Genomic DNA, 24,487 nt, shown 5'->3' with positions numbered 1-24,487 from the left:
TCTTCCTAACCAAGAGCATCATGGACCACTCACAGGACTGCTTCCCAGGGCCAGGGACCACCTCTGTGGCTAGGAGGCTGGCAATTTACCAGTGGCTCTGAAACCAGGCCTGCTGTCCCCAAACCACCTGGGAGCTTCAGTCCCACCCCAATCCACTAAATGAGAACATCTGGGCAAGAGGACTTGAAAAGCCCCTGACACTTCTCTGATGGAGTGACTGGAACACACAGGTTTAAACTATTCCAAGTTCCCTTCTGCCGGTAAGACACTGTGACTCTGGGGAAGTCTCTATAGAATAACCAGTCTTGTCACGCAGGTCTGCAGGCAGGAGAACACTCACTTTTTATTGTTCCTTCAGATTTTCTCTTTCTCATTCATTTCACACATTTGTTGGACACCTATTACGTGAAAGTTTCTGCCCCAAACGCCCTGAGGAATAAAATCTCTGCCACAAAGAGTGAGACAAGATTACTGGCATGAGGAAATATTCAAGAGAGGAGAGGAGAAAATGCCTTAAAATCTCTCCTTCTTCTCCCTCCATTTTGCCTGGTGAGCAAAAGGTAAAGTTCCAGAACAGAGACCCATCAAGATTTCCTCCACCTCTGCAAGCCCTGGCGGGACCCCATGTGGTAGCCCTTTGGCCCAGAGACACATGTGGATACAGTGACACATGTGGATACAGTGACACATGTGGATACAGCGCTTTGCTGTCTGCCTCCCCAGGAACCATCCTCTCTTCTGCAGCCTGCTCCCAGGACACAGCAGGTGACACAGGCCTGGCCAGTCACAACACTGCCACAGAGACTGGCTCAGGGAAGAGCACATGTCCAAAGCTAGCCTGATTGGAAGGACTTTCGGGACTTCTATGGGAGCTACTAGGAAAAACTCCAGCTTTCTCTTGGTGAAGGAAATGGGAGGCTGAGGCGCCAGAGCTGCTGGAATCACTGAAGCCATCGCACCGCCTGGAGGAGAGAGCCGGGGGCTGTCAGGGGCCACCGCAGGGAGACCCCAATGACAAAGCCAAGCAAACCGAAAGCAGAGTGGAGAGAAACCAAGTCCTCATGATAGCATTTGGGCCCTGAATCCAGCCATGCCTGCAGCCAGGGCTACTCCTGGTCTTTTCAGTTACATGAGTGAAAACATTCCTTTTTTTCACTTTAGCCATTATGCTAAAGTTCTAGCTGATTCAGGTCAACATAGGGACCACAATGCACATATTTCTATGCAGTGGAAACTTATGCCTTGAGATGCCTTCACATAGAGGCAGTGTGACTGCTTGGGAAGCAGAAAATCCTTACTAAAGGTCAGGAACAATGTTTTCTAGCCACTCAAAGTGTGCTCTGAGGACCAGAAACATCAGCATCTCCTGGGAGCTTGTGAGAAACGCAGAATCACCACCCTGCCTCAGACCTACTGAATCAGAAATTTTAATGAGATCCATAAGTGATTTGTATGCACATTGAAGTTTGATAAGCTCTATTAGAATACCATCTCTGCTGCTTACTGACTGGATGACTGTAAGCAAATTACCTGATTTCTCTGTTTTTCACATGGACAACAGAGATTATAAAAACACAGTATAGAGATGCAAACACAGTGCAAAACCAAAGCAGTCCTAGGTTTTAATCATGGCTCTTCCAGTAATTATGATCTTGGGCAAGTTACTGAACTCCTATGAGGCTCAGTTTCCTCATCTGTAAAACTGACATAATAATACCTGTCTGACAGTACTGACGCCAGGATCGCAGTAGATAATGTATTAAAGTGCTTGGCACATTACTTGACCCAGGACTCAATTAAAGGTATATATTCTTGTTAGTATTATTGTACTATTTTAATTACCGTTATTATCCACCCTACACACCTCATAGGGGAGGGTGATTGTGAGCCTCAAAGAGACCATGTATGAAAAAAAAATGCTTAAAATCAAAGAACACAAGGTATAGTCCTTTACTGATCTGGAAACTGAGGCTCACAGAGGTTAAGCAATTTGCCCAAGGTCATCAAAGAGGGAAGGCCCAGAGGCTAGGCTGGCGCTACCACTCTGCAATCTAGTGTAGGTCACATGGCTGTTGATGGTTCTATGTTTATGTGTTCTGCCTCCCCAGACTTGCTACCTCCAAATCCATGGGGCCTGGCCCAGTTCCCACCCACAGTGAGCACTCACTGAACATTGGCTGAATGCCACCTTTGACCATCTGCCCTCTTTAACCCACAGTTTTTGCACCACCCCCAAAGGACCTCTCTTGATAAGGGACTACAAACACCTTTGGTACTTTAAGAAGCAGAGTACTGCAGTTAATCCTGATTAGAGCCTTATGACAACATCTCATTTGGAGACCAAAGCTCCCCTGGGAATTCAGTGCAGTCATTCAATTCTAAGCCCCCAGGGCAGAATCCAGGAGAACAAGAACTTTGGGTACAGAATGGGGTGGGATCGTTGACTTGTCTGAGAAAAGCACCAGGCCTTCGTGAGTTGGAAAAAAAAAGTGCCAGGTTCTGCCTGAAGCAGAACTGTTGGCAAAGGAACTTCAGAAGCAATAATGCAAGCAAAGCAGAATCAGGACTTTGACAACTGGTTGACACATTACCGATCTACATATGTAGACTTGTCAGAATGCTAGTCCTAGCTAGAAACAACCACTGAGCCTTTGTCTTCTGGCTTGAACCTTGAAGGCAGATTAAGGGCTGTGAGCCTTGAACAAAATGGACCCTTACTAAATATGGAATGAGCTGAAGTCAACTGGAAAATCCCATTAAATAGGACGGTAGAAAGCACAAAATAAGAAGTTAGATTTAACCACAAATATGGCATTAAATACAATAAATCCAAACGGACTAATGGCTCCAGCCAAGAGAACTCCTGCAAACCAATAGGAAGATACAATCCAAAAGAAAAGCATGGGCAAATGGTTTAAAAAGAAATTTCCCACTGGAGAAGACCTAGATGGAATAACCAACAAACACATGAAAAACTGCTCAACTTCAATTAATACAGAAAATAAAAAATAAAATCATGATAAACCATTACACTCTCCCCAGAGAGGCAAAAATTAAATAATTGGACAAGACGAAGTGTTAGCAAGAAGGTGAGCTATTGAAAACTCTCAGACACTACTAGTAGGAATGCTATCATCTAGTACAGTTGAGGGTAAGCATGCCTTGTGATCCAGCAATTCTACTTCTAGTTATGTACCTTTCCCTGGTTATACGCACATGTACATGGGTACTGGGATAACATGTTTGAAAAGGTTCATAGCAGCAGTGTCTCTAATACCCTAAAACTGGAACAACCCAAATGTCCATCAACAGTGGAATGGCTAAACAAATTGATAGTCATACAATGGACATTTATATCACAATGAAAATAAAGATGCACCCAACATAGATGGCATAACGTTGAATGAAAGAACACAGTATGATTCCATTCACATAAAGTTCAGAAACAGGTAAAACTAAACTATAATGTTAAAAAAGGCATCGAGAGGAGTAGAATAATAAGGAAAAGCAAGGAAATGGTTATCTCTGGGCCAGGAGAGTGGAGAGGGAGGGGTTGAGCACAAGAAGGGACTTACAAAGTCTTCCTGGTGCTGTCCGTGTCCTATTTCTTGACTTTGGTCGTGGTTTTGTGGGATTTATGGGGTTCACCCATTATTACTTTTTCAACTGTGCAATACAAAATGAGTCACTTTTCTGTCTGTATGTTATACTTCACGATAAAACAAAAAAGAAAGAAAAAATGAAGAGAATGGTAGAGCAAGCTAAAACAAAAACAAAAGCCCTGTTTGGAATTACCTCAATGCAATCCTGAGTTCGGACAACGGCCAACTCAGTCGTGTGCTGCTTAGAAGGCTTTCTATGGGGCTTAAGACAATAACCATAGAGAGGATGGAGGAGAGAATAAAAGATCAAGGGGGCGACAGATGAAGAAAAAGTTACTGAAGACCTGTCTGGGTTTCATTCAGGGGTTTATGCTTGGAACTCTCACCTCTGAAAAGCAACCATCTTTCCCTTCTTTCTTCATCTTTCAAGACTTCTCTTAAAATCCTCCTTGGGTCCCAGGTAGGTAGTCATCTTGCCCCAAGCACCCCTCTGCATCTTGTACTTACCTCAATGAGCACTTTTCTTGCCATGTTATAATGGGTTTGCCTTTCCATGTGATATCCTCAAAGGCAGTGGGTAATTTTTGGATCTTTTCCTGTGCTCTCCTTCCCACCAGCACTTAGGCCAGTGGCTGACAAGGAGGAGACACTTAGCTGTTGCTTGTTGAATGACTGAATGAAGGAGAGAATGCTTTACCTTCAGCTGCAATTCCTTGTATCTCTTGGACATCCGAATGAGCAACTTCTCACCATTGATCATGGCAGATTTTTCTTGGTAATACTGGACCATGGCCTGGGCAGCCTCTGTGTAAGCCATCTCTAAGAAGGCCTAGGAAAGAAAGGAAGGACAGACATTGGACTTGACTTGAATGGTCTTAACGAAAATTCTGTTCAAGGTATGACTCCATGTATATGAAGTTCAAGAATTAGGCAAAACAAACTGATGGTGGTAAAAGTTAGAGCTGAGCTTCCCTCGGGCTTGGTGGTGGGATACCGACTGGGAAGGAAAATGAGGAAACCTTCTGGGGCTCTGGAAATGTTCTATATCTTGACCCGCATAGCAAATACATAGGTGTACACATGTAAAAAATTAATGGAGTACACTTAAGACTAGTGCATTTTAGAGTATGTGTTTTATACCTCAATAAAAAGGAAAAAATTCTGTACAAGGAAGAGCTTTCTTTGATCCCATCTGTTCAAAGAGACTTATTTATTAACTTCAGCAAAAGAGCTCATTATAAGATGGCCCCTCTCCTGGTCCCCATGGTTACCAAACATTATTCTTAATTACATATGTCCATCCTGGACTACATCATGCCACAGGAGTCCCTCTGGATGGGAGGGTCCATTAACCCAGAGTTCCCCCGAGGGAAGGGGGTGGGGAGGAGTGAGTCTGCTGCACAAGTGACCTTGGGCTCATCCCTGAAAAACTTGCTATTCGGTGGTGGTGATGACAGGAGACAGACACAAGCCCTGGGTATCTGAACTCTCAGTTTCTTTGCAAAGAAAGAAATACACTAAAAAACTCGGGGGCTCCCTAGGCTTGAAGGAAGGCCACGTCTCTGTGAGCTGGAGAGAGAGGAGACCCTCAGTTACGTTTCCACAGCATCTCTCCTCTTTAACTTTTCTGATAAAAACCCTTACAAAGAAACGGGTTTTCCACTCAATCGGTGCCTACAGGGAGTTTCTAAATAGCCTGTTTTGACTGACCTGACAGTTGACCCCAGGAGCTGCTGTGGCAGATTTGTCACTGTTATTGTCTTAGATTTGTTGCATTTGTACTATACTGAGGCTGCAATGATCTGGTCCCTCAGTGTTGAAAAGGAAACATGGTTTGTGGTAAGGGAGCCCTTGCTGTGGGCCCTCATCTCCCATTTCCTTGAACTGCATGGGCTTAACAAGCTCATCCTCCCTCCTTCCCTCACATTTGCTTTTGAATTTCAGACATGCCTTTCTCCATGCTGTCACAGTCTATGGCAGAAGCGTGGGAAACCAAAAAGTGAGGGTTCTTTTACTCTAAGATCAGGAACAAGACAAGGTTGCCCACGCTCACTGCTATTATTCAACATAGTTTTGGAAGTTTTAGCCACAGCAATCAGAGAAGAAAAAGAAATAAAAGGAATCCAAATCAGAAAAGAAGAAGTAAAACTGTCACTGTTTGCAGATAACAGGATACTATACACAGAGAATCCTAAAGATGCTACCAGAAAACTACTAGAGCTAATCAATGAATTTGGTAAAGTAGCAGGATACAAAACTAATGCACAGAAGTCTCTTGCATGCCTATACACTAATGATGAAAAATCTGAAAGAGAAATTAAGGAAACACTTCCATTTACCATTGCAACAAAAGAATAAAATACCTAGGAATAAACCTACCTAAGGAGAAAAAAGACCTGTATACAGAAAACTATAAGACACTGATGAAAGCAATTAAAGACCATACAAACAGATGGAGAGATATACCATGTTCTTGGATTGAAAGAATTAACATTGTAAAAATGACTCTACTACCCAAAGCAATCTACAGACTCAATGCAATCCCTATCAAACTACCAATGGCATTTTTCACAGAACTAGAACAAAAAATTTCACAATTTGTATGGAAACACAAAAGACCCTGAATAGCCAAAGAAAAAAAAAGAGAAAGAGAGAGAAGGAGAAAGAAAAACAGAGCGGGAGGAATCAGGCCCCCGGACTTCAACTATACTACAAAGCTACAGTAATCAAGATAGTACGGTACTGGCACAAAAATAGAAATATAGATCAATGGAACAGGATAGAAAGCCCAGAGATAAACCCACGCACATATGATCACCTTATCTTTGATAAAGGAGGCAAGAATATACAATGGAGAAAAGACAGCCTCTTCAATAAGTGGTGCTGAGAAAACTGGACAGGGACATGTAAAAGTATGAGATTAGATCACTCCCTAACACTATACACAAAAATAAACTCAAAATGGATTAAAGACCAAAATATAAGGCCAGACACTATCAAACTCTTAGAGGCAAACATAGGCAGAATGCTCTATGACATAAATCACAGCAAGATCCTTTTTGACCCACCTCCTAGAGAAATGGAAATAAAAACAAAAATAAACAAATGGGACCTAATGAAACTTAAAAGCTTTTGCACAGCAAAGGAAACCATAAACAAGACGAAGACAACCCTCAGAATGGGAGAAAATATTTACAAATGAAGCAACTGACAAAGGATTAATCTCCCAAATATACAAGCAGCTCATGCAGCTCAATATCAAAAAAACAAACAACCCAATCCAAAAATGGGCAGAAGACCTAAATAGACATTTCTCCAAAGAAGACATACAGACTGCCAACAAACACATGAAAGGATGCTCAACATCACTAATCGTTAAGAGAAATGTAAATTAAAACTACAATGAGGTATCACCTCATACCTGTCAGAATGGCCATCATCAAAAAGTCTACAAACAGGGCTTCCCTGGTGGCGTAGTGGTTGAGAGTCCACCTGCCGATACAGGGGATGCGGGTTCGTGCCCCGGTCTGGAAAGATCCCACATGCCGCAGAGTGGCTGGGCCCGTGAGCCATGGCCGCTGAGCCAGCGCGTCTGGAGCCTGTGCTCCGCAACGGGAGAGGCCACAACAGTGAGAGGCCCGCGTACCGCCAAAAAAAAAAAAAAGTCTACAAATAATAAATGCTGGAGAGGGTGTGGAGAAAAGGGAACCCTCCTGCACTGTTGGTGGGAATGTAAATTGATACAGCCACTATGGAGAACAGTATGGGGGTTCTTTAAAAAACTACACATAGAAGTACCATTTGACCCAGCAATCCCACTACTGGGCATATACCCTGAGAAAACCATAATTCAAAAAGAGTCATGTACCACAGTGTTCATTGCAGCACTATTTACAATAGCCAGGACATGGAAGCAACCTAAGTGTCCAGTGACAGATGAATGGATAAAGAAGATGTGGCACATATATACGATGGAATATTACTAGCCATAAAAAGAAACAAAATTGAGTTATCTGTAGTGAGGTGGATGGACCTAAAGTCTGTCACACAGAGAGAAGTCAGTCAAAAAGAGCAAAACAAATACCGTATGCTAACACATATATATGGAATCTAGAAAAAAAAATGGTTCTGACGAACCTAGGGGCCGGACAGGAATAAAGACACAGATGTAGAGAATGGACTTGAGGACACGGGGAGGGGGAAGGATAAGCTGGGACGAAGTGAGAGAGCAGCATTGACATATATACCAAACGTAAAACAGATAGCTAGTGGGAAGCAGCCACATAGCACAGGGAGATCAGCTCGGTGCTTTGTGACCACCTAGAGGGGTGGGATAGGGAGGGTGGGAGGGAGACGCAAGAGGGAGGGGATATGGGGACATATGTATACGTATAGCTGATTCACTTTGTTATACAGCAGAAACTAACACAACATTGTAAAGCAATTATACTCTAATAAAGATGTTAGAAAAAAAAAAGTCAGGGTTTTTTCAAATTCCGCCAATCAGCTTTCTAAGTGCCTCTTTCTTTTTTTTTAAATTCTTAAATTTTTTATTTTTCTACAGTTTTTAAAGGTTACTTTCCATTTAGTTATTACAAAATATTGGCTGTATTTCCCGTGTTGTACAATACATCCTTGAGCCTATCGTACACCCAATAGTTTGTACCTCCCACTTGCCCACCCCTATATTGCCCCTTCCCCTGCCCCACTTGTAACCACTAGTTTTTTCTCTATATCTGTGAGTCTGCTTCTTTTATGTTATATTCATTAGTTTGTTGTATATTTTAGATTCCACATTATAAGTGATATCATACAGTATTTATCTTTCTCTGTCTGACTCTAAGTGCCTGTTTCTTCATGCAAACATTTTAGCACCTCGAGCTCTCACTGGTCACATGGGCATAAAACGAATTCAGTGAGTCTCACTGCATTCATGTTGCAAGCTGAATTTTGGAAATTTGCCCAAAATAGAATTCTGAGAAGGAGGAATGAAGAGACTAAATGAGTAGTCTAAATCCAGGTTGACAGAGGAAGACCACTGATGATCCAAGGTGGCTTTGAGTCTCCGAAGTTCACGCCTTAATTAAGAAAAGAATTTCTCCTATGCCTGTTCCTGATTCCTGAAGTTAAAATATTTATTAAAAATAAAATACTAAATATTGTTACTTCTGACCAGTCACTGTATAAACTACCCCCTTTGACTTTAGAAATGAAGACAAACATATTAACCCCCAAAGATTCAGTCAATCCTCATAGGTTAAGGGTTCTTAGTTCCGTAGATTCACCAGGCATCCATTAATTCCCACCTACTCTTCTGCTCTGAGAACCAAGAGCCTCAGTTGCTAACACCAAGGATCAGTGAAAATAACCTGTTCCCTGTCAGTTGTTGGCTGACTCAAAAATCCATAGCCTCAGAGATGAGAAACTTAGAAGGTAAGAAAGACAGTAGCATTAGCTCAGGGGGTGGGTAACACAGTGAAAAGACTCGAGTCTATGGATTTCTGTTTTAGGGACCTGCTAGCTTTTCTGTGATAATGAGCACCTCATTCCAAAGCACATCCTCACTTCTAGGTAACTCACAAGGGCCTGGATCCATCACAAGAAGGGTAAGGTGAAACAAGAGGAAACAAAACACCACCATCAATGAAAACCTCTGTGCTGTAAAAGCAGAAGGCCAGCTGTGTATTACCCCTTTATGTTATGAACAGCTGCTTTTTAAAAAAATTATGTAGTTCTCCTCCACCAATGTGTGGTCTATCTGGTACATACCAGTGTGAAAGTGCCCGGACCTACCTGATTAGTAGACTTCATGAGGATGTAATTAGTGACCTTTCCAAAGGGCAGCCCCAGGTTAATGACGTCATTCTCGGTGCAGCTTCCCTCCGGCAGATTGCAGATGTGTACCACGCGGCCAGCACCCGTTTTCCGCTGCGCAAACGGGAACAAAGAGCAGTGGTTTGGTCTTCAAAAGACATTTCCTTCTTGCCCTCTATCTATTCCAGATGCTCCTATTGGCTATCTTCCCCCAAATAATGATCAAAAAACTATAATTTACAAAATGAATGCAGAAAAATAATCCATTTGCAGAGAGATATAAAACATTGATTTTATGCCATCTCTTTACAAAAAAGATTCGTAACGAGAAATCACATCCAGGGCTGTCGAAGAGATAAGGAAATGGGCATATCCATATGTTGCTGGTGGGAGGTTGTGTATCTACAATCTTCTGAGAAGATACTTTAGCATATTGAAGAAAACTTAAAATATATATAGCACAGGATCCTGCCATCCCACTTTTGGAAATCTAGCCTACAGAAATAAATACACCAATATGTAAATACTTATGTACAAGGACATTTATTGCAGTTAACTTATTATAATAAATTTATAATTTATTGCAAAAATTTTTGGAAACAGCCTGAATGTCCAAGAATAGCATAATGATTGAGTAATTGATGGTTCACACCTACAATGGAAAACGATGTAGCCATTGAAAGAAGGTGGTAAATGAGCTGATCAGGAAAACATTTTTAAGATAAAGTAAAAAGCAGGTTGCCAGGTACAGGTGTAATATGATGCTATTCTTGTAAAACAAAGCAAAAACCCCCCCAAAATAAGAAAAAGATGAAGCAAATGTAAAATTTGGATAATTATTGGAATTGGGGGATGAGTACACAGGGGTTAATTACACTTGTCTCTACTGTTCTGTATGTTTGAAATTTTTCACAATGGAAACATTTTAAGGGGTATCAGCACAGACACAGAAAGGTATGGGACAATACATATCAACCTATCAGTACTGGTTATCTTCAAAGAGAAGAACTGGAAGGCAGTAAGGGGGAGATGTTTAACCTATTCCTTATATGTCTCATATTGTTTGACTCATAATTTTTTAAAAACCCAATAAAGAAAAAGGAACATAGAAAGTATTTGTGAACTTAATACATATACATAGACATTCACAGCGACCACCTTTGGTTTAGGGCGGTGGCTTCCAAAATTTTTGTTAGCCTTGAAATCCTTTCTTCAAACAAAAGCTTGCCCACCAGCCCAACATATTCAACAAAGAAAGAGGTGCTGCTCTAGACAAACCTTGCGATCCAACACCCTGCCACCGCCCCCCATCCAGCAGTCCCAAAGGCATCTCTAAGGAACACAGTTTAGAAACGAAGACCCGGGCCTAATCAAAGCTCCTGGAGGGAGGAAGTGTGTCTGTTTGGTCTGTGGAAACCTTAATCAGACTGGAGTCTCCAGGAGGTTCAAGAATTAGTAGCCATAAGCCAACCCAAAGTGGAAGAGAAGGATGCAATTTTCTAAACCCATACTAATAGCATAGCCCACATTTGCATAATCACCATCTTCTTTCTATGATAAAGTGAACTTCAACATCTAATTACACTTGATGTGGGTCCTACTCTGCTATAGTAATATAGTGGGAAAGTCTGAGGTCTCATCCCTAACAAGGGCTAATAATTGGGTAATTCTACCATGAAAAGCCCTCGTTTGTCTCATCTGGGCTGAGGACAATAAGAGTCAATAAGAATTTCCTTGGACGGTTCAGCCCTGAATTGGAGAAACCCAAGTGCCCCTTTCAGACCTCCCTCTCTGCAGTGTCCAGAGGTCAAGCACTTTCCCAAAGGGAAACGGTCTTCAGTGTGTGGCCCAGGCAGCTCCCAGAGCATGCCCATACCTCCCTAAAGTGCAAACGGTGCTCTCCATAAGCTGGGAGACTTTGAGTATGAACCTGGCTAAGGAGGACCGAGCCCTTCTCCAGGGAGGGAGGGCTAAGAGGCAGGATCTTTTTGCCTCTCATTAGGGTGAGGGGTCACACAAAAATGCAGACCCAGCTGAGCTCTCGGGCTGGGCAAAGTGGCCAGTCTTCTGAGTTTATCAACAGGAGGGCTGAGGCTGGGTACTCTGCTGGCTCCTCTTAGCCAGCCACGTTTCTGCCCATGTGACTCTGCTGTGGCCGGCCCGGGCTCACGTGTGCTTGGACAACAGAGCAGACACGCAGGGCAGTTCTGGACCAACCCTGCTCCTTGCCTGTCCCGTTGCCTAGTGACTGGGCACGAGGGCCAGCGTCTCTCTCTTTGTCTCCTCCAGACTGAAAGAGCAACTCAAGAGGCTTTTATCCAAGCGTAAGTGTAGCAAGTACTGCTGAGAGCAGAGCATGCCTCCCGAGGAATAAACACCCTCACCGCTGCTGGTCACCAAAGAACGATATGAAGTCACACTGCAGACAAGTTAGAAAGGTGCTAAAACGAGTGAGTCTAAGTTAAGATTTTTATTTAAATTTAAAAAGTACATTGCAGCAACATGGATGGACCTAGAGGATTGTGACACTAAGTGAAGTAAGTCAGAGAAAGACAATATCATATGATATCACTTATATGTGCAATCTAAAAAAAAATGATACAAATGAACTTATTTACAAAACAGAAATTGACTCACAGACATAGAAAACAAATTTATGGTGACCAAAGGGGAAGGGGGGAGGGATAAATTAGGAGTTTGGGATCAGCAGATACACACGACTGTATATAAAACAAATAAACAAGGACCTACTATACGGCAGAGGGAACTACATTCAATATCTGGTAATAACCTATAATGGAAAAGAATCTGAAAAAGAATAGACATATATATGTATAACTGAATCATTTTGCTGTACACCTGAAACTAATACAACATGTAAATCAACTCTACTTCAGTAGAAAGTTGTTTTGAAAAACTAAAAAAAAAGTATCTATTTACATAGAAAAAAAGTACATTTCATTGGCTCTTTTTCCTCCCAAGATTTTAATCAGCAATAGAAATTGGATTTTATTGACACCCTTGTCATCACTTAAAATACTCATGAGATTTTTAGTAATCTTCCAATTAATCATATTAATCTGGAGTTTCTCCACTGGTGAATTGCAGATGGGTTACAGGTATGCCAAGATACTGGCCCCTTGGGGCAAAGCACCTCCAGTGGCCACAAGCAGCTTCTTTACTTTAACCAGTTCCCTTCAGTGTATCATTTTCTAAGGGACCCATGAAATGAAAATCTTGCCCATCAAAAATCTGTGTTGTGTCTTGTGTCAGGGCATGTGAGAAACCTTAACCAGCTAGAAACAGTTTTTATGTGTGGTATTCTTTTGCAAATATTTGATTTAGGATAGTTCAGTCTACTTTCCTTTCTGTCACTGACCTAAAGTATCTTTTTGTTAAACTCAACTAGGTTCAAAATCATATTTGATTCATAAAGGGTGTGGGGTTACATGAATAATCACTCTACTCTATCCTTGAACAGTTCATATAAACATGGCTGTTATTTGCCTTACGTCCTATGGGAACTCTGGACGATGGGGGAGAAGGGGTGAGAGGAAGGCAGAATACGGTCTAGGTGGTACTCTTCTAGAGTAAAATCTGTCCACTGGGGTCACAATCCTGAGTGCCTTGGAGCAGACAGCATGATGCCTTATGCTAATTCCCAGCCTGGGTTCTCTAAGAAGTCCAAGTCCTAAAGGGTCTTTGAAGGTAATATATCAAGGAAGGATTGTTATTTTTGACATTTAAAAAACTGGAGTTGAGGGACTTCCCTGGCGGTCCAGTGATTCAGACTTCGCCTTCCAATGCAGGGGGTGTGGGTTCGATCCCTGGTCAGGGAGCTAAGATCCCACATGTCCGGCGGCCAAAACACCAAAGCATAAAACAGAAGCAATATTGTAACAAATTCAATAAAGACTTTAAAAAATTTAAAAACAAACAAACAAAAGAACCTGAGTTGAGATCATATTTTGAGTTTCTTTACTGAGATGCTCATCTTGGTTAGATCCTTACCCTGATGAGAAAGTCTGTTTGGTGTGTCTGTGTTTTTCGATTCATAAAAATGGGGAGCTAGTTAATTACTCACTAATGTAAGTACTTTGGCAGATACAGTACTTTTGCCAAACATGAAATGCAGGACAGGTGCTGCTCGAGGTAGGAGTAATAACTGAAAACAGTTTGGGCTGTAAAAAGCACAAGACTTCCTGATGTAGTGAAAGAACCTGATCTTGGAAGACAGAGGACTGGGTTTCAGTCCCAGCTCAGCGACCGATTAGGTACATGACAAGGACAAACTAGTTTTCCTTTCTGGGCCTTAGTTCCCCAGTGTCTGGAACGAGGAAGTTAGTCTATACATCTTAAGTCCTCTCCAGATGTAAAATATCCATGCTTATGTGGCTCAAAGTTCTAAAATTCCACTCCTCTCAGAAGCCTTGCCAAGCTAAACCCTAAGATCCAGGTTAATGATAAGTTTCCCCAACTGTGTTGGGCAAAAACAGGAAGTCTGTGTTTTTCCCACTCCCTGTCCCAATGAATGTAATGTTTGTCCTCCCGCTCTGTGTGCTCAGCTGTTTCAGCGTGCATGCATATGTGCACAAGCATGGCCATTGTTCAGACAGGCCTGTATGCGTTGCTGCTGGTTTCATCTTTACAGGCTGGAGATAAGCTCCAAGCAGTGAACACCTTGCCAACGTGCTCTGCCCTGAGAAAGACTCTACACCCTGAATGAACGAGAGGAGTTGAGATCACCTACTGAGATAAACTAAAGACACGTGGGAACGCTGCTTCTCTGAGGACAGACACACATCAGGTGTGTGCCTCATGGTCTTCAGGCACCAGTGCCAGGCCAGTGGGAATATCAGACAGACCTGGGTCTGTGTCCCTGCTCCCCAGTGGGGGCTCTCTGTGGGCAAGTTACTGAATTTCTCCAAGCCTGAGTTTGTTTGTCTATAAACCAGGGAAAATAAACGTTGATTCCACAGGACCGTTTAGAAGACAAAAATGCCACAATATATGTAAAGTGCCTTTGTGCAAGGCCTGGCATCAGCAGGCTTCTATAAATAAATATTTGTCTCCTTCTTTCCTCCAACAGTTAAAGGATGTGCTATGATGCTCCTGGACTGGGAAAAAAAGTAACTGTACTGTGATTATGTAAGAGAAAGTCTGTGTTCTTAGGAAATTCATGCTGATGTAGTTAGGAGTGAAGAGGTACCATGTCTCCAATGGTTCAGGAGAAATATGCATAGATCATTAGATGGATGGATGGATGGATGAACAGATAAAGATAGAGATGGATGGACAGACAGATGATAATGAGACAGAGACAGAAGAGACACAGAGAGAGAATGATGAAGTAAATGGGCCAAAATGTAAAAAAAGTAATAAATCTAGGCAAAAGGTATATGGGGGGGGCAGTGTTCCTTATACCTTTCTTGCAACTTTTCTGTAAGTCTAAATTATATTAAAATTAAAAGTTACTAAAATAAATTTTAAAAGATGTGCTCTGGGGCAAAAGAGCAGCTGGGTTTAGAGAGAACTGTGAGACCTGGTGTTGATGGGCTCCGCTAACATCCCACCTGATGGTCTGCCTGCTGAGCTCCCGGGAGGCACACATGCGACAGTGCATTTGGAACTTCCCAGTCCAAGGTCAAATCTCTAAGACAGCTAAGGCGTCTGGGCTGTAACTGAAGCCCTCATTACTAACCTAAGGGGACAATCATCCTTCACCAGCCGGGGGGACACTTCAGTCAGCTCGTAGACCAGCATGACCCGAACGCCCCTACGTGCAATCAGGCGCCTGGGCTGTACATTTTCACAGGCTGGGGTCACTCATTTAAAACCAGATGCTGCTTCTAATGGTTCATGCAGCCGAGTCCAAGACCTCTCAAGTCACCCGCAAATCTTTTATAGATGGGTGGAAACGTGAAAAGAGCAGACTTGGGTAGGAAGATTCTGAGACCTTTCAATGCCCTCCTATGCAGGTGGGAACAGGCTTCACGGATGAGTTCAAAGAACAGCCCCAGTTCAAATAACTCACAGAGTTGCAATAAAAATGTGGCTCAGGGCAAGAGGCCTGCGGGGTGAGAGAAGTCTCTCAAAGTGCTTCTTAGAGCTACCAAATGTAGATTCGATCTTCAATAAACAATTTTCTCTGCTCCAGCCTGATCTCCTTTAGATATGACCTAATTTCCTCTGGCACACAGTCTGTGGGCCTCTGCTGGGTTTGTGCTAAACAAACCTGAGGACAGACACAGGGCAAATGTTTATTTCTCATGGTGTTGATTTCGAACATACTATGCAGAGAGTGAATGGGCATGAGTTCCAAAGCTATGGATCTTGGTGTAACTTGGAGGATAGAAACAGATGTCTTTATTGATACTTTCAAATATTTTATAAAGCATATTAGCTTTGACTTAGAGAAAATCTACTTTCATTGGTGCCGGGTTGCCTACGGGTCTTGGGTGGCTCATGTGCCGAGCAACTTCAACGTGACTGTAAACTTTAAAGTCACGGAACCTTAAAACCAGGAGGTCATCTGGTCCACACTCATCAATGTGTATGCAGACACTTACCTGGGAGAAGGTAAGGAACTTAATCTGTGGGCAATGAAGTAGGGGTAGATGTGTGATAACGACTCTCACTGAAAAACCAATCAATCGCAGACTTGGTGAATTACGGTAAACGTATACAATAGATGGTGTTACAACATCTGATAGTGTTTTATGTTCAGGTGTGAAAAGATGTCTATAAATCAATTAAAATATGTCGTGAGCGTTTATGTTAAGTGAAAAAAAACCAAGTTGCACAACAGATGATATGGGGTAATCTGACTTTCCCCAAAATATACACTTTTAGTAAATAAACATGCACACGTACACTAGCTAGAGATAGACAGCTATAGGCAAAGACATTTACCTTTGGCTTTCTCTGCAGGGTTAGATTTTCTATTTTTTATATCTCTGTTGCTGTTTAAAATGTTTTACATTATTTTACTGTTTTTGCAACAAGAAAAAATAATTCAGATTTGTAAAAAGAAAAGGAAAAAACCCAGAAAACAAAACCCACCCAGGTCTCCTGTTTCTCCACTCTTTGCTCTCTTTGAAAATGTTCAGGGTGACCCCTGTCCAGGGGACAAGAGCGAGGACAGAGCTGGCATGGTGAGGGAGGGTGCCACATCAGTTAAGAACTCTCCATGCTCTTTGGCGGTCAGGAGACCAGAGTGCTCTGAGCCATGGACCCAGAAGGCCAAGCTTGACAGATAGATGTTCAAGAAACAGCCAGCAATCTGAGGGACAACCTATCACTTAAACCTCTGGTCTTTCACAAACATTTCTATTTTCCTGTGCCTCAGTTTCCTTATTTATACACGTTTTCCGGTGTGCAGGGTCCTGGTGAGAAAGAAACCATAAAAACAATGTGTATCGTCCCAGGCCAGGGAGGCCCCATCTGAGGCACCAGCACTAAATAAACTCCAAGGTGGCTGTGAAAACTACAAGGCGGTTTTACGGGGACAGCCAGCAGGCAAAGTGCATCTCAGGCAGGCGCAAGAAAACTATTCACAGCCTGAGAAGGCCCCTATGGCCCCTTCTAGAAACCTGATTACTCTGTTTATGACAACTCAGGCAGCAAAGGATAAAGTGCGTCTGCTCTGTCAAATGGCAGAAGCTTGAGTGAAAGTGAATGCTCCTCTCCCAGGCCCCTGGGGCTGGAGGACCCTGGGGCTGGAGGGGACAGACACAAAGCACCCACCCTCAGCAAACGCAGCACACAACTGTCACTTCAGTGCCCCATCTCTGTCAGAAATAAACATGGAAACGAAGGGCTCGCATTCCCACCGAGCTGAGACAAACGTAAATTCAGCCAAGCCTGGGCTTGGGGGAGGTGGTAGATGTGTCATGTGGTCATTATAGATTTCGTGGCAGTTCAGATACCCTCTGAAGCCTCAGTCATGACATGGAGCCCCTTGTCACTGTGTTGCCCTGCTTAAAAACAGAGGGCTTTCGAAGGAAGAACTGCTCTTTGCTCCACAAACAATAGTGATATGACAATGGCTGAGTCCTGGCTGTTCCGGCTTTTACTCAACAAAATGTGTTTCTGAAAAGACTTATGTAAGCGGAATCAGGCAGAAAAAGCCCTGGCACTGGACTGGAACACACTTCTGGAGGAAAAGGCATCAATGCCTTTATGGGTTCTCTATGGTAGCTGGAAGGGGGGAAGTGGGAGGAATTTCACTGTCCTCCTTGAATATTTCTTTTCTGTTTGAATTTTCACAAAAAGCATAAATATGTAAGCAGAAGAAACCAATAGAATGCAAAAGGAGCTCGCCGGCCACTCACGGAGCCCAGAAAAGCATCCCCTGGCAACACAGTAACCACCCCTTGATGTATCTACTTCTCTTGGGAGGTCAGCATTTGTCGGCAGAAAAAACCCCAATAAGTTCTCTGAGGAACTCTCCTGCTACTTAAAGGAGCCTCGCAGAGCATCGTAGCAGATTCATCAGCTCTTCATTTCTCGGCTTTTCTCCAGAGGTCAATATTTTTGGATTTCAGGTTTTTCTAAAGAGACATACCCGCATTCGATAGCATTTGCCAGAAATGGCAACAAGAGGACCAGAAGCCGACAGAAGGATGGGAACATCCAGGCACTGATGACACAGGGAGTGGCTGGGGCAAACTGTGTCCTCGTCCCCCAGATTATCCTGGGGAAGCTCAAGTGGCCAGCAAGGCTTCGCAGAACTTGTAACGATAAAACCAGTCAGATGAGAGCTCTTCACCTCCAGTGGGTGTATAGAAATGCCTCCAGATGTCGGGTTCATCTTGGGAGACGCTGTCACGGTACAGGAGAATTCGGCTGCTGGGTCTGATGGCCTTTTCACCTTTTGCTCCACGGCTGCTGGCCAAAGCCTGAGAAGTCCTTATCACCCCAGGCAACCTCAGAGCCTGCTAAGCAGCTTGTGGAGTGGGAGTGGGGGAGGAGGGAACTTACTAATGAGAGAATCATCACGAGGGAGAGAACTCAGAGACCCTTACAGACGGGCAGCAGCACTTAGTGGTTAAAAATAAGGCTTCTAGATAGAGCCGGGTCCCCTGGGTTCAAATCCCAGTGCTGCCATTTACCAGCTGTGTGACCTTAGGCAGGTTACTTAGTCTCTCTGTGCCTCAGTTTCCTCCCCTCACAGACTTGTCTGGAGGATTAAATGAGCTAATACATACAAACAAATGCTAAGACTGTGTTGAGCACTATGTAAATGTGCTATTATGATCACCATCCCACAGTGTCTGGGCTCTCCATCACCTTCCTGCTGCTGCCAGTGCTGAAAGCAAAATGTTTCTTGTGTTGCTTCTCAGGCTCAAGCCAGATGAATGCCCGTATCTAGGCGTCTGGAGGAAACTGTACTCTTAAATGGTCACGAGTCAGCAGATTGCTCGTGCCTGCCCCTCACCTAAGTAAAGCCCTTCCGTGGGAGCCTCTCAGCAACTCTCGGGGTGGATAGGGCAGATATGATTACAGGGATTCCCAGACAGATTTGCACAGGAGGAACGCTGACACTGAGACCGGCCCCAAATCACATGACCAGCAGACAGAGCTGGCCTTCGCATAGGTTTCCCTACAGCAGGCTAAACAGACTCGTTACTCAATAGTAGCCATTCTTCCCTGGTGGCACAGTGGTTGAGAGTCCACCTGCCGATGCAGGGCACACGGGTTCATGCCCCGGTCTGGGAAGATCCCACACGCCGCGGAGCGGCTGGGCCCGTGAGCCATGGCCGCTGAGCCTGTGTGTCCAGAGCCTGTGCTCCGCAACGGGAGAGGCCACAACAGTGAGAGGCCCACGTACCGCAAAAAAAAAAAAAAAGCCATTATTACTTCTTACACACTGCACGGTTCACAAAGCATTGTCACCTACACAGTCTCATTTGACCCTCACAAGGGCAGGACAATGCTGGTCTACCCTCAGACCATCGAATCAGGAGACTGTGCTCAAATGGCCACATAAGATGTTCCAAGATTAGAGGCATAATCTGAAAGATCACAAGCCAAGTGAAAACCTAACTTCAAAAGTCATTATTAGGGGAGTTCTTTCCTCATTTAAGGAAATGGAGCCTCAGAGAAGTAAAGCCATTTGCCCGAGGCCACTCAGCTTCAGGATCCGGAACTGGGACTTGAACTTAGGGCCTCTTGCCTCCACATCCACAGCAAAGGGCCTCTGGTTCTCTGGTCAGCGCCGGAGGACGCACTTGAGGCACAGACACAGAGTCACCCTGCCCTTGCCTCTCCTCGCCCCCTCAGCCCCTGCCCCTTCATAACGGGACTCAGCTGACACGGGCTCTCTTTCCTGTGCCCAGACCTCTGGCCCATCTGGCACCCAGCCCAGCCTCCCCTGTCTGGGCCACAGCCCCTTTCCACTCAGTGCTGGGGTCTCAGAACTGGCTCTGCGGTCCACAGCGTGGGAAACAGGCCCTGGGGTAGGTGGTGCTGGAGCGGCCAGTGCCCCCATCGGACACGAGGTCAAATCATCGGGCGTCTGACTCCAAGACAAATGCCAGGTTCACTGAACCCAGCCATTCTGCTCTCCTGGGACTGAACCCAAGCTGTCACTGACCGGCCATGGCTCTCAGCCTGAAGACTGCAGAGGGAAACCACAACATTCCTTCACACATGGGCTTGCAGACAGGGGCTCCCTCTTGAAGCACGTCTCCCCGAAACACAAATAAACAGACACAAACAAATGGAAATCTCGGCCCAGACAGGCCTCACTTCTCATCATGAACCTCTTCACCTCCCCACTCACTCAGCCCCCAGGGTCTAAAACCTACACTTCTCTGCTTGCTCTTCCTAAGTTTTGCTCAAATGCCTCGACAGACACGTGGAAGGGACGGCATGTGGAGGCCTGCTCTGCTGAGCGCAAGAAGAGAGAAAGAGCCTGCAGCTGCTCACATCACGAATTGGAAAAAAACAGGCACAGGCAAAACCACACAGACACACGCCCTCGAGCAGGGTTCAGCCAAACACAGTTTGCTCTACAGGTGGCTCTGCGGCTCCCACCTCCTTCCCCGCATTTGCCAGGGAGGAAGAGAAGCTGGGCAGCTCCTGGGGGACCAGGCTACACGCAGGGGGAAAACTGAGGGGGGAAGGCGAGTTGTCACAATTGCTGGAAGAAGGAGGAATGAATCTTTAGAGCTTTGGGGGACGAAAGTGCCCGTTGTAGAGAAGAAGGAACACAAACACAACTAAAAACGAAGTATTGATATTATGCAGATGTCACCATTTCCTCAAGGGGACAAAAATACCATCAGTGCACGGTCCGTACTTTTCAAACACATTTTCTCTTTCTGTTCAAGTTTCAGAATTACCCACTCACAGGAAATGGTCTACTTCAATAAAATGTCCAAGTCTTAGAAAACACACAGCACGCACACACACACACACACACACACACACACACACACACAAACCCTCATACTAGAAAATCTTTGAGTGCTTTCAATTTTAAGAAATTATGTCAGCTTTTTAATCTGTGTGTTTCAACACCAGCTGGACTGAATTAAACAACTCTTAAAAAAAAAAAATTCATCCATTTATTTATTTATTTGGCTGTGCCGGGTCCCAGTTGTGGCATATGGGATCTCCAGTTGCGGCATGCAAACTCCCAGCTGTGGCACACAGGATCCAGTTCCCTGACCACGGACCGAACCCAGGCCCCCTGCACTGGGAGCGTGGAGCCCCAGCCTGTGGACCACCAGGGAAAACCCTGAATTAAACAACTCTTGACCTCTGCTTTCCTGCACTGCACTAAGCCCCATCGGTGCCAGCTTCACCCCAGCCCCTTCTGTACCTCTACACCCAGGCAGAGCAGGTGATACAAATGCGTTGATGATGACAGATGACAGCGGAGAAAATGCTTCTGTACTCACATTTGTCCCTGGGGAAGCTGAAGGGAATGCGGGATTTGACTGAGTAAATGACCTCGCAGGAATGGCTGCATATGATGTTCCAAGATTTGAGGAGTAATCTAAACGGTAAATTACACAAAACTGGGTGAAAACCTAGTCATTTCCTTGACCTTCAAAAGTCATTATTTATGGATATGTGCAAGAGTAATGTTCCTCCTATTTAAAACTAAAAATGACTTTTTTACCAAATGTTCTTTTAAAAAAATATTAAATTTAGCTTTTCTTTCTTGAAATAAATCATTCTTTTTCATAAATGTTTAAAAGTCGTAAGGCAAACATAATAAAATAACTGGTTTAAGCCCCCCAAAATAAAGTCATTATTAGGACAGAAGTGGGAAAAGAAAAGTGAAAATTCCATTTTAACACAGTGATTAGTGATTGGCATGATTACACTTCTGGGCATGTTGATAATCAGCAAAGCTTTACGTCTAAAACACATAGAAAACACTGAGGAGGCCAGAGAGCAGGCCCAATGTATTTTAGCATCTTGGGATCTGTGCCCCAAAAGGGCACATCGGGGACATTTGGTTATCAAAGATGGGGAGTAAATGTCAAATAGATAGCTAGTGGGAAGCAGCTGCATAGCACAGGGAGATCAGCTCCGTGCTTTGTGTCCACCTAGAGGGGTGGGAGGGAGACGCAAGAGGCAGGAGATATGGGGATATATGTATATGTAGAGCTGATTCACTTTGTTATACAGCAGAAACACATCATTGTAAAGCAATTACACTCCAATAAAGATGTTAAAAAAATAAATAAATAAAGGTGGGGAGTAAGAAGCCTTTGGAAAACTGATTTCTGCTTCAAGCTGCTGATCTGAGGGCCCTTTCTCACCTTCGTTCCCAGCAGGGTTAAAAACGGCTGTGCTGTTGGGAGAGGCACACAGTGTTCCCTCTGTGGAACCGAGTACACACCGGAGAGCGGCGCTGGAGAGGGGTGAAAAAGGGGAACAAGTTACTCAATAAGTTAAACAAAGAATTACCATGTGACCCAGAAATTCCACTCCAAGGCTTAGAATCCAAATAGTAGAAAATAAATGTTCAAACAGAGATGCTCACAGCAGCCCTATTCATAATAACCAAAAGGTAGAAACACCCCAAATATAGATCAAAAGATGAATGGATAAACAAAATGTTATATATATATATATATATGAATATTATTCAGCCATAAAAAGGCTACATATGCTACAATGTAGGTGAAGCTTGAAAATATTATGCTAAGTGAAACAACCAGTCACAAAAGGTCACATGTTATATGATTCTATTCATATTAAATGTTCAGAAGAAGCAAATCCATGAAGATAGAAAGCAGATTAGTGATTGCCAGGGGCTGGGGGTAGGGAGGGGGAATGGGGAGTGACTGCCTAATGGGTATAAGTTTCCTCTGGGGGTGATGAAAATGTTCTGGAACTAGAGACTGGTAGTATTTGCAAAACCTTGTGAATGTGCTAAATACCATTGAATTGTACACCTTAAAATGGTTAAAATGGCGAGTCTTATGTGAAGTTTTTTTTTTTTTTGCGGTACGCGGGCCTCTCTCTGTTGTGGCCTCTCCCGTTGCGGAGCACAGGCTCCGGACGCGCAGGCTCAGCGGCCATGGCTCACGGGCCCAGCCGCTCCACGGCATGTGGGATCCTCCCGGACCGGGGCACGAACCCATGTCCGCTGCATCGGCAGGCAGACTCTCAACCACTGCGCCACCAGGGAAGCCCTTTTGTGAGTTTTATCACAATAAAAAAAATGGGGAGCCAGAAAAGAAATACCTTTTTAAAATCACTTTTTTAAATTGTGGTAAAATACACATAACATAAAACTTACCATCTTAACCATTTTTATTTTTATTTTATTTATTTATTTACTTGTTTGTTTGTTTGTTTATTTTTTGCGGTACGCGGGCCTCTCACTGTTGTGGCCTCTCCCGTTGCGAAGCACAGGCTCCAGACACGCAGGCTCAGCGGCCATGGCTCACGGGCCCAGCCGCTCCGCGGCATGTGGGGTCTTCCCAGACCAGGGCACAAACCCGTGTCCCCTGCATCGGCAGGCGGACTCTCAACCACTGTGCCACCAGGGAAGCCCTTAACCATTTTTAAGTGTACAGTTCAGTGGCATTAAGTACATTCACACTGTTTGGCAACCATCATTACCCTCCATCTTCCGAACAACTCTTTCCCATTTTGTAAAACTGAAACTCTGTACTACCTCCCCAGCCTCTTCTCCCAGCCCCTGGCAGCCACTCTTCTACTTTCTGTCTCTATGAATCTGACTACTCTCAGTACTTCCTGTAAGTGGAATCACACAGCATTTGTCCTTTTGTGACTGGCTTATCTCACTTAGAGTAATGTCCTCAAGGTTCACCCATGCTGTTGCCTGTGTCAGAAATTCCTTCCTTTTGAAGGCTGAATAATATTCCACTGTAAACACAGACCACGTGTGTTTATCTATTTTATCTGGCCTGGACATTTGGGTTGCTTCTACCTTTTGGGTACCGTAAATAAGGAAGGGAGGCCTTTTGGACGAGCTCATTTCAAAACACTTAACCCCATCCTCTGTTCTACATCCCTGGGCCCAGGCTCCTCTCTTCTGTGTGGGTACCTGGAACCCCTTCCTCACTGGTCTCCCCGAGTCTGCCTTTGCCCCCACCACCTATTCTCAGCATGGCAGCCAGGGTCCCAGTCAGTGAAGCCAGAGCACATCCCTTCTCTGCTCAGCCCTCCAGGGCTCCAGTCCCATTCAAATCAAAAGTGAAAGTCCTCTCCACAAGCCCGAGGGCTCAGGATGGGGCCCCACTACTTCCCTGGCTCCTCCCCCCAGGTACTCCGCACTGCTCACACTGATGCTGCCTGAGCATCCTTGGACCACGCCAGGGCCCTCAAACTTGCTGTTCCTTCTGCTGGGAGTGCATGTCCCCCAGACGGCCACGGTTCATTCCATGCCCTCCTGGGGTGTCCTCAGTGAGGCCTTCCCACCACCAGCCCCTCTGAGTGCGTGCGCGCGCACGCACACACCCACACACACACACACTTCCTGCCCCTGCCCTGATGCCGTTTTCTGCTTAGCGTTTACCACCAGAGATGCTATAGAGTTCACTAGTTTATCATCTGACACTGCCCCATCCCCTGCT

The 24,487-nt window shown here is 44.4% G+C and overlaps 1 protein-coding gene across 2 annotated transcripts in view; it reads right to left on the bottom strand.

The window, feature by feature from the left end:
* Window positions 1-24,487, bottom strand: part of RBM20 (RNA binding motif protein 20) — a 209,245-nt gene that overhangs the window by 36,222 nt on the left and 148,536 nt on the right. For both annotated transcript variants that reach the window (XM_079706491.1, XM_079706492.1), the window contains exons 4-7: window positions 22,199-22,290; window positions 21,326-21,423; window positions 9,396-9,530; window positions 4,300-4,431 (exon numbers count right to left, since the gene is read on the bottom strand). In XM_079706491.1, coding sequence (XP_079562617.1) covers window positions 4,300-4,431; window positions 9,396-9,530; window positions 21,326-21,423; window positions 22,199-22,290 — 457 coding nt within the window. The remainder of the gene's footprint in view (window positions 1-4,299; window positions 4,432-9,395; window positions 9,531-21,325; window positions 21,424-22,198; window positions 22,291-24,487) is intronic.

Source organism: Hyperoodon ampullatus, assembly GCF_949752795.1.
Source record: "Hyperoodon ampullatus genome assembly, chromosome: 1".
NCBI lineage: Eukaryota > Metazoa > Chordata > Mammalia > Artiodactyla > Ziphiidae > Hyperoodon > Hyperoodon ampullatus.
This window is presented reverse-complemented; position numbering and strand designations above follow the sequence as displayed.